At 34.3% G+C, this 15170-nt stretch overlaps 1 protein-coding gene across 2 annotated transcripts in view; it reads left to right on the top strand.

Annotated features, from left to right (window-relative positions):
* Positions 1–5470: 5470 nt before the first annotated feature.
* Positions 5471–15170, top strand: part of LOC149562753 (protein CYTOSOLIC ABA RECEPTOR KINASE 7-like) — a 60067-nt gene continuing 50367 nt past the window's right edge. The window contains exons 1-3 of one of the 2 annotated variants that reach the window (XM_089826167.1): positions 5471–5583; positions 5748–5797; positions 7310–7414. In XM_089826167.1, the coding sequence (XP_089682293.1) occupies positions 7321–7414 (94 nt within the window). In that variant the 5' untranslated portion in view covers positions 5471–5583; positions 5748–5797; positions 7310–7320. The remainder of the gene's footprint in view (positions 5584–5747; positions 5798–7309; positions 7415–15170) is intronic. The other variant, XM_089826166.1, reaches the window with a different exon arrangement.

The following is a 15170-nucleotide window of genomic DNA, read 5'->3' as shown; positions in this document are numbered from 1 at the left end:
TAGGGTTATGGTTAGTGTTAGGGTTAGAGCTAGAATTGGGGTTAGGGTTAGAGTTAGGGTTATATAGGTTCGAGTTAAGATTAGGGGTATAATTAGAGTTACAATTAGAGTTAGAGTTAGAATTAGGGTTCGGGTTAGAATTAGGGTTACAAATATAATTAGGGTTACAGATTGAGTTAGAGCTAGAGTTAGAGTAAGAGTAATAATTAGGGTTAGGGCTAGAATTAGGGTTACAAATAAATTTAGGGTTAGGGTTAGGGTTAGATTTAGAGGTAGGATTTGAGCTAGATTTAGAGATAGAATTAGAATTAGAACAAGAGTTGGAATTAGAGGTAGGGTTAGAATTAGGGCTAGGATTATGGTTAGCATAAGGGTTATGGTTAGAGTTAGGGTTAGCATTAGGGTTAGGGTTATAATTAGTGTAAGTTTTAGTGTTAGTGTTAGGGTTATAATTGGGACTAGAATTGAGGCTAGGGTTAGGGTTAGGGTTAGGGTTAGAATTAGAGTTAGAGTTAGGGATCAAGTTAGAGTTAAAGTTGGAGATAGAGTTGGGGTTGGGGTTAGGGTTAGAGTTAGGGATCATCATGAAGAAATAATTTTCATCAAATTGACTCTTATATATTCTTTCACACTTTTAACATCATCTCAATTGTTGTGTTGGGACTTATAACTTCCCTTTCATGAATTAATTTTTCCACTATTTGAGTCATTTGTATAACATATATCCCAAATTTGACCATAGTTGTACTCCAAATACTCCAACACTACACCTAAATCTCATACTTTCCTTAACCCTGTTCCTTATTTTAGTGTAACATTTAACCACTTATTAACTGTAACCATAACACTAAGTGTCATATAAATGAAATTGTAAACCTTGGATCCTAACTATAACTCTTACTCTATATATGATTGTACTAATCATTTAGTAAATTATATACCTTAGCCTAACCCTATATGTACAAGTATCTAGAAATAATATTTCTTTTTATAAGTGATAATATGTATATACACACACCCAGAGAGAGAGAGAGAGAGAGAGAGAGAGAGAGAGAGAGAGAGAGAGAGAGAGAGAGAGAGAGAGAGAGAGAGAGAGAGAGAGAGAGAGCATATATGTAGACAAGAAGGAGCTCGTATTATGTTTCTTATAGAGGCATGTTTTATGTAGAGAGAGAGAAAAAGAGATTATGAGGTGTATCTAGAGAGTAGGCACAAAAAGAGTTAGGGTTAGGGTTAGGTTTAAAATTAGAGTTAGAGTTGGGTTTAGGGTTAGGGTTAGAATTAGGGTTAGAAATATAGTTAGGATTAGAGATAGAGTTAGGGTTAGGGTAAGGGTAAGAATTAGGGTTACAAATATAGTTAGGGTTAGTGTTAGGGTTAGAATAAGAGTTAGGGTTAGGGTTAGAGATAGAGTTAGAATTAGAGTTAGAATAAGGGTTGGAGTTAGAGTTAGAGTTAGAGTTAGGGTTATATTTAGGGTTAGAATTAAGGTTAGGATTAGAATTAGTGTTAGAGTTAGGGTTATGGTTAGTGTTAGGGTTATGGTTAGGGTTAGCATTAGGGTTAGGGTTAGGGTTAGTGTTAGGGTTATGGTTAGGATTAACATTAGGGTTAGGGTTACAATTAGAGTAAAAGTAAAAAGTAGAGGTACTGTTGGTGTTAGTGTTAGTGTTAGTATAAGAGTTAGAGTTAGAATTAGAGTTAGGGTTAGGGTTCAAGTTAGAGTTAGAGTTAAAGTTAGAGATCGAATTGTGATCAGGGTTAGATTAGGGTTAGGGTTAAAGTTACCTTATTAGATTTAGGGATAGGGTAAGAGTTAGGGCTAGGATTAGGATTAGAATTAGGGTTAGTGTTAGAGTTAGAGTTATATATAGTGTTAGGGTTAGGATTAGGGGTAGGTTTATAGTCAAAGTTAGGGTGAGGGTTAGTATTGGGGTTAGGGTTACCAAAAGAGTCAAAGTTAGAGTTAGGGTTAGAATTAGGGGTAGGGTTAGAATCAAGGATAAAGTTAGAGTTGGAGTTAGGGTTAGAGTTAGAGTTAGAGTTAGATTTAGGGTAAGAATTAGGGTTAGGATTAGAATTAGCATTAGAGTTAGAGCCAGGGTTACAATTAGGTTAGGGTTAGAGCTAGAATTGGGGTTAGGGTTAGAGTTAGGGTTATATAGGTTTGGGTTAAGATTATGGGTAGAATTAGAGTTACAATTAGAGTTAGAGTTAGAATTAGGGTTACAAATATAATTAGGGTTACAGATTGAGTTAGAGCTAGAGTTAGGGTGAGGGTAATAATTAGGGTTAGGGCTAGAATTAGGGTTACAAATAAAGTTAGGGTTAGGGTTAGGGTTAGATTTAAGGGTAGGATTTGGGCTAGATTTAGAGATAGAATTAGAATTAGAACAAGAGTTGGAGTTAGTGGTAGGGTTAGAATTAGGGCTAGGATTATGGTGAGCATAACGGTTATGGTTAGAGTTAGGGTTAGCATTAGGGTTAGGGTTATAATTAGTGTTAGTTTTAGTGTTAGCGTTAGTGTTAGGGTTATAATTGGGGCTAGAATTGAGGCTAGGGTTAGGGTTAGGGTTAGGGTTAGAATTAGAGATAGAGTTAGGGATTAAGTTAGAGTTAAAGTTGGAGATAGAGTTGGGGTTAGGGTTAGATTTAGGGTTAGGGCTGGAGTTAGGGTTAGATTTAGGTTTAGAGTTAGAGTTAGGGTTAGAATTAGGATTGGGTTTACGATTAGAATTAGGGTTAGGATTAGAGTTAGAGTTACATATAGTGTTAAGGTTAGTATTAGCATTCTATATAGTGTTAGGATTAGGATTATGAGTATGATTAGGGTTAGAGTTAGTGTTAGAGTTAGGGTTAGTGTTAGGGTTACAAGTAGAGTTAGAGTTATAATTATAGTGAGGGTTAGAGTTAGAGTTAGAGTTAGGGTTAGAATTAGGGGTAGGGGTAGGGTTAGGGTTAGAGATAGAGTTGGAGTTAGAGTTAGAATATGGGTTTAAATTAGGGTTAGATTTAGAGTTAGAAGTAGAGTTAGGATTAGAGTTATAGTAAGGCTTAGGGTTAGGGCTAGAATTAGGGTTAGGGTTAGAATTAGCATTAGATTTAGGATTATAAAGGGTTAAGGTTAGGGTTAGGGGAACAATTAAAGTTAGAGATAGAGTTAGAGTTAGAGTCAGGGTTAGGGTTAAACTTAGATATATATACTTATATATACTCTTATATATATATATAAAAACAAATAAATCGATACTAATTTTATCAAAAATAAAAAATTAGAATATATATATATATATATATATATATATATATATATATATATATATATATATATATATATATATATATATATATATATATATATATAATATTAAAATTATTATCATATCTTCCATATCCGCGGCGACTGCTACTAGCTTATATATACTTTTATATATATATAAAATGCCGAGAGTCATCCTTCTCGAAGCACCTATTTTAATTTAAATCGTAAAGTTTTTTTGTGTTGGATACAAAAATATTTTATAATTAATAAAAAATATTTATAATTAATTAGTGTAGAATATAAAATATAAGATGAATAAATTACATATTAATATTAGTTTATTAGATATTTGTTAGTTGTTAGATAGTTTGGATAGTTGGTAAAGAGGCTATAAAATCAACTGAATATAGCAATAAAATATAATGAAAATAAAAGATTATATGATTGATGTGTTGGAACCTCTAAGTATCCTTTAGATGACAATTTCAATAAATATTAATTACCATTAGTTTTAGACTACTTGTTAAGCACTCAATTGCCATATACCTTTAGGTGTCAAATATATAGAAATAATCAATAAATAATAGCTGTTTGTTTGTGAAAAGGCAAATATAGAAAATAACTACTATATTTAGAACTGCAAGAAAAGCAACTTTCCGGGCAAAATCTGATTATATCAAACACCAACACACGAACCCCACCAAGCTCTCCATCTTTTATCTTTTATTTAAAAATTAAAATAAAATTTTGAAAAAAAAGTTCAAACCAATTTTACTCAATGTTTTTATTCAACGTTCAACGCTGAAAATGAAAAGGTGTACCGTACGTGTGGACCATTTTATCTCCAACACGCATTTAGTTTCCAATTAAACCTTTTCTTTATATAGGATATGGTCATAATAAGCCATGCTTAACCTAAATTTGATGACTGAAGATTGAAATTTAAAGTTTGAAGAATATTTATATTATTCAAAATAATTTGAAACTGATTTCGAAATTTTTCTCATGGAATATATAATAATAATTATTGATTTAAAAGTTATTATATAGATTAAAATCATTCAAATAATTTAAAATTTGGAAAAATATTGATTTAATAGAAGAATTAGTATAGAAAAGACATTTGAAATGAATTAATGTGGTGTTTTTTGATTTATTTTGAGAATCTTTCTCAATTCTTATCTTATGTTCTTATGCAATTGCTTATGGACAAAGCTAGAATGTAATGATGAAAAAAAAAGTTTAGGGAAAAAAGTAAATTGAAATATTTTCTATAATAATGGAGCAAACTTTAGAAAATAACGAGCTAAAATAAGTAGCCATTGCTTGAAAGAATGACAAATCTCTTCACCTCTTTTATTTTTTTTCTTTTTATTTGCCTAAATTTTCTTTTCTAAAGTTTATTTGGAACATAAAATTATGTAAACTTTCATTTAGAAAAAGACCTATTTTCTAACATAGTGCCTCAACAAGAAGTATATAACTATTTGTGAATCTAACAATAAATGTATGATACAATAGACTATAAAATAAAGTCTTTTAAATTATATGGGGTGAGATATAGAGGCCCCAATTTCTAATATTGTTAGGTACCTCGGCAAGAAGTATTACAACTATTTGAAGTCCCAAAAATAAATGTCTCATAAGATTAAACTATAAAAACAATTCTTTCAAATTCTACCTATTAAGATATGTATTTCTAACATAATTAGGTGTCTGCAAAAGAAATAAGAATACAACTATTTGTAGATCCAAAAATAAATATTTGATAAGATAATAAAAAAAAAAAAAATCTTCCATCTCCTTTTCTTTCCTTTTATTTTAAAACATTAAAAATTTAAATCTTAATACATAATAGAAAAACGCTTACCATTTATAAATCTCCAAAATAATAAATAAATATAACAAATTATTAAAAAAAAATTCTCTCCCTTTTTTCAATAATAAATAAAGAAATTGAATCTTCACTCGTAATGATAATAAGGTACATATCACAACCTATTATACTAATTAATTAAATAAATTACAACCTTTTATTGCTATTTTTTTGGTAGAACATTTGTTATATAACGGCCAAACGGCTATCAAATTTAAGCGGAATTGTGTAGGGGCAATTTCTTTGTTCTGTCATTTCCTGTCATTTGCCCCCGTTAACGCTGGCACGCGTTGACGACACTTAAATACCTTGGGAAGCGTCCATTCTTATTCATCTCCCTTCTTCTGCGGATTTTGTTCTATCCGCTGATTAATTTTCCAAGAGCAAAGAGATTTATTGCTTTCTGTGGAAGTTAGCGAGGTTCGAACCAGGAGCCTTCTTCCAGGTTAGTATCGTTGTTCTCCAGAGGCCCTTCAGGACTATTGATCTGCTTTCCTGTTAATTGAGATGAATCTGGTGGTTCTGTCAACCATCGGAGGATTTCGTTTACCTTGTTGAACAGAATTTTCCAAGGATGTTTTTTGTTTTCATCGTTTTGTTTAATTGCAGCAAAATCAGCCGTGCTTGGCATCAGAAATTTCATTGCTCTGCCGATTTAGGTATTTTTTGTAGTTGGGCTTCTATCAATTACCGTGAAATTGATCGTTTATCTGCTCTTAGCCGCGTTTTAGCGATATTGAAGTGCGTTTTTCATTGCTTAGGTATTCTCAAACTTTTTCTTCCGTTAATTGACGCGAAAGTGGCATTTCATCTGCCATCAGAGTATCCTTTGCGATGTTAAATGAAACGTTTTTCAATACCAACGTTTCATTTGTGTCTCCCCTTCTGTTGGCGGAACGCAATTGCATGATGGTAGCATTTTAATATATATTTTGCATTGTTGAAGTGAATTACCTATGAATACCTAGGTATAGTTTGTCTTTCATCTTCTGTTTGTTGCCGCGAAATTGATCATTTCTCATTAACCACTAGAGGTTTTGAATTTTGTATTTTGTTGATGTGAATTATTCTTTAATGCATAGAATTGTTATTTTTTCCCACCTTTCAATTATGCAGATTTATCGTGTTTGTCTGCCATCCGACGAGTTTCTTATACTAGTATAGTGGATTCTCCTTGAATTCCTTGGTATACTGTAATTCCCGTGATAGTGTGTGTGTGGGGGTGTGTCTGTGTGTATACTTAAAATTCCTATATCTATTAATGGCTCCTGGACTGCAATTCCTGAAACACCGTGGAACATAGATAATACTAGATGATATGATAAACACAGCGTTAGTCCCCAGTATATTTTCAGCCATCCCCGTCCCAGAAATGTCTCGGAAACTTGGGGGACACCTAGGGGACTGTGACTTTGAATTCTAGAACAAATTAGACTTTGACTCTCCATGTAACACGAATTTGGCATATGATTTCTGCTGATTCTTATATTTTACGGTTCTAATATGTATAAATACATGCTTAATTCATGTTTTCATATATATATATTTTAAATTTCTCTATATATTTTAATTTTCCCTATTGTTATATAGCCGTCCCCATTTGCCGTCTCCTCCTGTCCCCAAAATCGAAATTTTTTTTTTGCTGTCCCGGAAACCCGTTCTGCTGTCCCCTGCCGTCCCCGTCCCTGTCCAGGAAACTCGGGGGAACATAAGATCATAAGCACAATAAATAAGTTTTAAGATTTATTGAAGTATTTCATATTGATCTTATCTATTTATATGTGCATGGAATGCATATAGATGCAAGATAGTGGTGGGGGAAAAACTTAGATGAAATGAACATTTGAGACTTCTTGCAAATAATTTTTCCCTAACGTTTGATTTAGAGCTGTTTACAAATTAAATCAAGCATATCTTCAGTTCACATAATGGAATTTCTGGGAAATTGGTTTAACGCAGGTCGCCAGGTGTAGGGAGGTTTTATGGTCATGTTTATGTATATTGGGGCTTAGTGCTGGAATGATATAATTTTCCGCATTAAAGATTTGTTTATAATAAATGTGGTAATCAGGATCATGATGTTTCCTCTCTGTGTTATTTTGATGCATCCACTAAGTACAGTTTTTGATATTTTTCACAAACATGCATCTAATACAAGCAAAAATGTGCAGGAAAAGAAAAAATGCGTCGGTGGCTTTGTTGTGCTTGTTCAGTTGATGATGCTCCTGAACAGCCTGAGAATCAATACTTAAATGCAACAAAGCCCTTTCCAAATGGTATGCTATTATACTGTGCATCTCTTTCTGTACCAATTATCAGATGTATGTTAGATTTTTTTTCTCTTTATTATGATGTCTAAAAGTAGTTTATATATTCACACTTGTGATGTGTAACAATTTTGAACTTCTGTATATTTTCTTGCGAACAGGGTTATATCTTTTAGTTTGTTCGGCTTGAAATTGTGGCTTTTAAATCTGAACAAGCTAGTAAAGGCTTATTTACATTTGAAATAATTTTCTTTTAGATTGCAGTAAGCAAGAAACAGCTAAAGTCTCGTTCGCCCCAATATGCACGGTAGTCTGAGAAGGATTTGTATCATTTCATAGATATGCAAAATTGTTATTTACCAAATATCAACACATATTAGACCCAACGTATGATGGTTTTAGTGCTAATCTTTCTTAGCAAACTATATGTTTGACAGTTTGGAATTTTGGAAACTTTAGGTAAGGTGATGCAGATGATTGTACATGTATTATTTCTCCATATATTCAATCTTGCTATAAAAAAAAAATGTCCCATTCCTTGAATCTTGCTTTATATTGCAGCCAACAATTATATATTCTGAATGGAGAAGTGACTTTTATAAGGATAATTAGTCAACACAGATTGATTTGAAACAAGCTGTAAATGTCAATTCAAAATCATATGCAGCAAAAGTACTTTCTGTAAATCCAAAATGATTTTACACTTTACAGCAATCCATTAAATGTAAAAAATGCTCGTTATTCTGGTTTAGTTTGCGGATCCCCCAAAATAGTAGCATCTAGTCCGTACAGCAGAAATGTTAAGGGGAAGTGGGGTTCAAGTTGCAGATCCAGTTCCTTCTAAAGTAGTCTCAAAAAGACAAATTTTATTTTATTTTTATAACTACATAGAGTGACATGATCATAAAATCTTTCTGAATATCTCAACAAAAGTAACAAAGAAAGGTCCATTCTGGCATGCTTATTTGTTTTCCTGAGTGGTCCTATAACTCTGTGTCATATGGTGGCACATAAGGGCTTTGTAGATAAAGACTTGTCTGATATTAAACAATTTTGATCACTGACACTCAAATTTATCAGATTTCCATGATCCATTTGAATTCAATGCATGAACTTCTTCTAGCCTTGATTGTGTATGCATTTTTAGCATCAACATTTGGATCACACTCCGTGATCCATCATCAAGATGTAAGAGCATTTTACATATCCTGCATGCTCTTACATTTTGATGATGGATCATGGAGTGTGATCTGAAATGTTGATGCTAAAAATACATACAAAATCAAGGCGAGAAGTGCATTAAACACTCATAATGTTGTGATATTGCTATCAGGATTTAACTGTGTGATTTTGAGTCAAACTCATTGACCCATGTTTCATGAGTAGTGATTCAACATGAATCTCATCTCTAATGAGAATAAATGGAACACTTAGCACTCATTGGATCTAAGTGATGCTCATAGGGGTGAAGCACTAGGACTTCCTGGGAGGTCACCCATCCTAGTACTACTCCAGCTTGAGCGCGCTTAACTAAAGAGTTTCCTCCATGGTTAAACCCAAAGCTTGCAACCCCATTTGCAAAACCTTTACCAAGTGTTGTGCCTTATGAAACATTCATTAGAAGGCCCCTTAAGTTCATCAATTGATAAGTAGGAGATAATTTCCACAGCAAGTCAAATTGTGATATTGCTATCAGGATTTAAATGTGTGATTTTGAGTCAAACTCATTGACCCATGTTTCATGAGCAGTGATTCAGCATGAATCCATCTCTCATGAGAATAAATGGAACACTTAGCACTCATTGGATTTGGGTGATGCTTACAGGGGTGAAGCACTGGGACTTCTCGGGAGGTCACCCATCTCAGTACTACTCCAGCCCAAGCGCGCTTAACTACGGAGTTTCCTCCATGGTTGAACCCAAAGCTTGCAACCCCATTTGCAAAACCTTCACCAAGTATTGTGCCTTATGAATCATTTATTAGAAAGCCCCTTAAACTCATCAATTGATAAGTAGGAGATAATTTCCAGAGCAAGTCAAATTGTGATACTGCTATCAAGATTTAACTGTGTGATTTTGAGTCAAACTCATTGACCCATGTTTCATGAGTAGTGATTCAACATGAATCCATCTCTCATGAGAATAAATGGAACACTTAGCACTCATTGGATCTAGGTGATGCTCACAGGGGCGAAGCACTGGGACTTCCCGGGAGGTCACCCATCCTAGTACTGCTCCAGCCCGAGCGCTTAACTACGAAGTTTCCTCCATGGTTAAACCCAAAGCTTGCAACTCCATTTGCAAAACCTTCATTAAGTGTTGTGCCTTATGAACCATTCATTAGAAAGCCCCTTAAGCTCATCAATTGATCAGTAGGAGACAATTTCCACAGCCAGTCAAATTGTGATATTGCCATCAGGATTTAACTGTGTGATTTTGAGTCAAACTCATTGACCCATGTTTCATGAGTAGTGATTCAACATGAATCCATCTCTCATGAGAATAAATGGAACACTTAGCACTCACTAGATCTAGGTGATGCTCACAGGGGTGAAGCACCGGGACTTCCCGGGAGGTCACCCATCCCAGTACTACTCCAGCCTGAGCGTGCTTAAGTACTTATAATGTTTCTTTCCTCTAATTTATATATCAATTATATTCTATAAAAGATTTGTCAAAACACGAGCAAAGGGTGATTGTAAATTATTGCTTTATGTTGGTCGTTTTGAAGACAGATGCTGCTATGATATTGAATAGTTTCACTGCATCTGACATCTTTTTGTGATCAATACTGTTAAAGTGTTTTCATTTATTTGTTTCTTTTAAACATGATCAGATTTGTTTGAAGTAAAATTCTAATATCTTTTAGCTGTATTTCAAATTGGCTTTCATAAATAGCTAAAATTGAATACATATATTATCATTGAACATTGTTGAGCCCCATAGTTTATATGATAAAAGGGAGTATAATCCTTATGTTTAAAACTGCTTTATTATAGCTTTGCCACATCTAGCACTTGGGTGGGTTCTGCTGTTAAATGCAAAAAGTATCTGAACATAAATAGCACAGGAGAATTCACATCTATATCAATTTTATTACTGGAGAAGTAAATATTGCTCAAATTAAAATCCTGTAGAGTGCATGTGATTTTACACAAGTTTGCACAGTAAACAAGGCATTCTCCTCTGTGTGCTTCTACTTTTGAAATGAATATCCAAATGGGTGGCTCCCAAGAAAGGCTTTACAATCTCGGGAAAGAGAGTTCACCAGAGTATCAATTAAAGGGGGGATGTTTGGGGCCTGGGCTACTTGGAAGGAATACTCCTTTCACAAGTGATGGATGACCTTGGATCTTTTCTAACTCGTACTTGCACTCATTTATCTTATAATAGAGCATCAATGGTCTGTATCCATATATCTTTTGTTCGAGAGAGAAACAGTAATGTTATAGCCATGGAGACTAGGATATCTGAGAGCTGGAGAGACTAGGAGTACTAGTAATTTGACTTTGTGAGACATCTATACAATTAGAATCATTATCCATTAGACATGCAAGCTGCATTGGTGACTGTGAGATGGTAGTCAAGTCATTGATGAGGGAAATTTGTTACCTAATGGTAGCTTATGGAGCCATGTTCTGATTGGAAGGTTCAAAAAGCAATCTCTACAATAAGAAGCATGGTAAGCTTATGATCATTTTTCGTACTTAGAAACCCAGTTGCCAGTTTGGGTTCAGCGATCGATTCGCGGGTTAGGCTATATTTTTTGTGAGGGTTTGGATATGTTTATCATTGTTGTAATGTCCTCAACCCAAAATATAATATCACTCATAGATCTGGGAAATAGATTCACAAATACACAAAAATTCACCGAAAGCACCCAAACTAGTTAGCTACTCTTGCATAGAAAAGGCCAAAAATAGAATTTTATAGAGCATTATGGAAAATGATTTTAATAATGGTTGAAACTGATTTAGTACAGCAGCAACACTAATATATTCAAACTCCAGTTCATAAGAAAAATCCACAAAAACTTTTACAGCCAAATACCACTAATGTTACTGTAACACCACAAACTGATATTGTTTGATATTTAAATGGAGAATACGTAGACTATGATCTGATACAAGATTAATAACAACAAACCCCTCAAAACACATATAGAATTACTGCAACAATAGTAATGAAACCCTGAACACACACAATAGAAAACTGCTGAAAAATTGAAACTGCTACAATCTTGAAGCTTGAATGCAATATTTGGATGAAATTGCTCTTTGTGAACAATGGGGTTCCATCCGCCTGAAACGTATGAGTTTCTGTCCACAAGCCTCCAGTCTCCATTGGGTTTCCGTCCACTGAAGAATTTTGCAAAACGTGAAATTCATACACTGAGAAATTGAAAAGTAGAAATGGCATGATTATCCCATTTTCCCAAACATTCTATGTATTTATCTTTTTCCTGGGCCAATTTGATGGAAAAATCATTAATTAGAAATATTACAAATTACTACTCCACTCTTACTTTCCAAGCTTGCACTTGGTGGGAAAAACATTATTAGAAGTATTCTAAATTTGCCAATCCACTCTTGCTTTCCAATTTTGTGCTTGGTGGTAAAATCATAAAATAAATAAGAAATATTTCAGTCTCCCCCTCCAGTGTTGGCAGGAAAGTTGTAATTAGAAATACTTCAACTTTTCCCTTATGGCACTTAATCCAACTCCCTACTAAGTATTTCCAAATATTTAATTTAATATTTGAATGTCGTTTTGATATTGACTATATTTTGACATTCATAAATATTAAATTAATTTCCCCTTAATCTTTTACTATTAGCCCCTAGAATAATAAAATGGGTAACTATTGACCAAAAACCAATTTTTATGAAAAGGGAACACGACAAACATATATCTCCAAGATCCTCATGCCAAGATTTGTGATGATAAATTGTATGTCTATCCTGGACCTTGAAATTATGAAATTCTGCATTTTCCTTCTTGTCACTGTGAAAATTCCTTAGATAAGTGTGCATGCTATATGAAGTAGTTTGACAATAATATTTCATTTGTGACCACCTATTCCATAGTACCTGTGGGCTTGTAGCACGCTTTGCATTTTCTTCATTCAACTTCCCCCTTCCAGTTTTTTCCAAAACCCTTTCAATCTTGGAGTTATTGGGATAGTCCTTATAGCAAACAACACTGATTGTTCCAAATTCTACTTTTGAAACGATTTTGTATGCGACTCCAAGATTTGATATATACTTATAGTATCAATAATACAGCTAAGGAGGAGAATAAACACCATATAAGTGCAATAGGCACTCCTCCTAACACTGGATATTGATCTTGCAAATTGTCTTGGGTCTCTAGCCTGTGATGCACTGTCTTTGAGAAAGTTGTTCCAGAGATTCCTCAAGCTTTTGATAACGGAACAAGTTTTTTTTGCAACATGATGGGCTATGATTGGCAACCTTCATAATCAACAATATATTGCTTGGAAACAAATCCTTCATTCATCTATATAGTGCTAAAATATTTATCAATTACCTCAACTTGGAAGATGGCAATATATAAAAATAAACATTTTGTAGTGGGGCAGCAAAGAGCATCACGTAACAACAACATTTACACCACCATTTGTCAACATTTGATTTTGCAAGCAATAATTCACTTTGGTAGGAGACTGTGCACCTTCCATGTTCTTTCACATACGTAAACTGGTCACCAAAATAGTCTCCAAAGAGATGCTGGCAAGTATTTGGTTAGCACACCTCATCTGAAAATAAGTCAACTCGTTATCCAAAAACCCATCCAAAACATCATAAAATGTACATATGAATTTCCATGTGAACAGCTAGTAAAGAAACAACAGTATCTGTGGTAAGTTTCTGTTGTAAATACTCTCAAGAAATCCTCTTTTGATTATAATTGATCTTTGATGGGAAATAGCAACAGAGGAGTCTATTACAAGATAATTGCCACAAACTTCTGTAATAAATTCATAAATATCTGCTTACAAACTCTACCGAAATGCGAAAAAACATAGTTTACTCTTCTCCATGTATAATTAAATCCAGGCAAAAAGTTTTCAAACTAAAAAGATATAGTTTTGAATGTCTGAAATGTTATAAGATTCAAGAATTGGCAGATCAATGAATTTCCGGATGATTGATTGATTAACAGAGGAACAAATGTGTTCCTAATAAAGAATTACAAGGACGTTGTTTCTTTTTAGAAACAACGTACACTGAAGATGAAATTAGAAACAAAATTGAAGACAGGATAGGAAACATTCCTATTTGGACTGAAGACAAAAGAGATAGGATAGGAAACATTCCTATCTAGACTGAAACACGGACTATAGATAAGTAGTTGATCATTATAGAAAGTATAAGATATTATCTTAATACCCTCCCTTAATGGTCAACGTATGGATGTCGGAACATTCTGGGATAACTGAGACCCTCCTTGGATCTACAAAATGCTGAAACCAAGAAGCTTTGCTAGAAGAGCGCTATGACTCAAAACAAGGTGCAATTAGCAAACTTCATTTTTGTGGAAAAAACGGTAAAACCCAGAATCTCATGCAACCTTGCGTATTACAGACGACATGAAATGATTTTTGAGGAGAAAATCAACAAACCCAGAAAAACAAAAACAGATTTAGAAGGCAAAAAATGCAGCTTCGCCTTGATTAGGAAGTTCGACAACTTGTGCTGTTGGCTGGGAAGCATTTTACCTTGCTTGGGCAGCCAAATGTTTCCGACACTCGAACTTCATATGGCCAAACTTGTGACAGTAATTACACTGTACATTTTGCTTCATAGAGCCATCCAGGGATTGAGTAGAAGGTTGATGTTGGGAAGGCTAAGAAGACTGATGGTTGCCGATGTTCTGTTGAAAGGATTTTGCAGCAAATGCTTGCTCTGAGGAGGCGGTAGAAGCACTGCTACCAAACTGTTGTTTCCAACGATCCTGTTGCAGAAGTTTGGTGCATAATTTTTGAAACTTCAGATCAACATTAGTTGACATAATGTTGAGTTTTTCTATCAAGTGCTCATAGGATGATGGTAGACTTTTCAGAGTGATGACTATAATATCCTCTTCCTCCATTTTCCGACCAATAGCTTCGAGCTAATTGCGGATGTCCTTAATCTTTGTCAAATGCTCTTGCAAGGACATACATTCATCCATCATAATGGAGAACAACTGATTCTTCAGAAAGAATGCTCGACTTTTGTCAAATGTTTCATGCAGCTCCTTCAGATATTTCCAGATTTCTGCAGCTGAATTGTCAGAAGGAATTTGCAGTAGCTGATCATCGATAACAGAGAGCTTAAGCATAACAGCCTCTTGATTGTAATCATCAAACTTGTCCTGTTCTGCTTGGTCGGAGGTTGGACAAGTCTTTGTGCCTAGAACAAGCTCATCCAAACGACGATATTCGAAGATGGTTAACATGCGCTACTTCCAGTGATTATAATTGTGGCCATTGAATCATAGGCTACCCTCCAACATCAGATTAGTCAAAGATGCCATTTGCACGAAGTTCGAGACAAGGTTGAGGCTGACCCAGAAAACAAGACAAGTGCCTAGAAGAGTAGATGAGAAACCCAGAAGGAATTTGCAATCACAACGAAAATCTGTCGGCCCGAAAATCGAGGATGGAAAACGAGGAACTCAGAAAATTTTGACGAAGACCCAGATGAGGTCTCGAAAAACCCACCACAAATTTGCAAACAAAAAAATTTGTCCGGACCCAA

This window comes from Cupressus sempervirens, chromosome 4 (genome assembly GCF_028749045.1).
Source record: "Cupressus sempervirens isolate cs-2001-9-10 chromosome 4, ASM2874904v1, whole genome shotgun sequence".
Taxonomy (NCBI): domain Eukaryota; kingdom Viridiplantae; phylum Streptophyta; class Pinopsida; order Cupressales; family Cupressaceae; genus Cupressus; species Cupressus sempervirens.
Note: the sequence above shows the minus strand (reverse complement) of the source record. Positions and strands in the feature narration are given on the sequence as shown.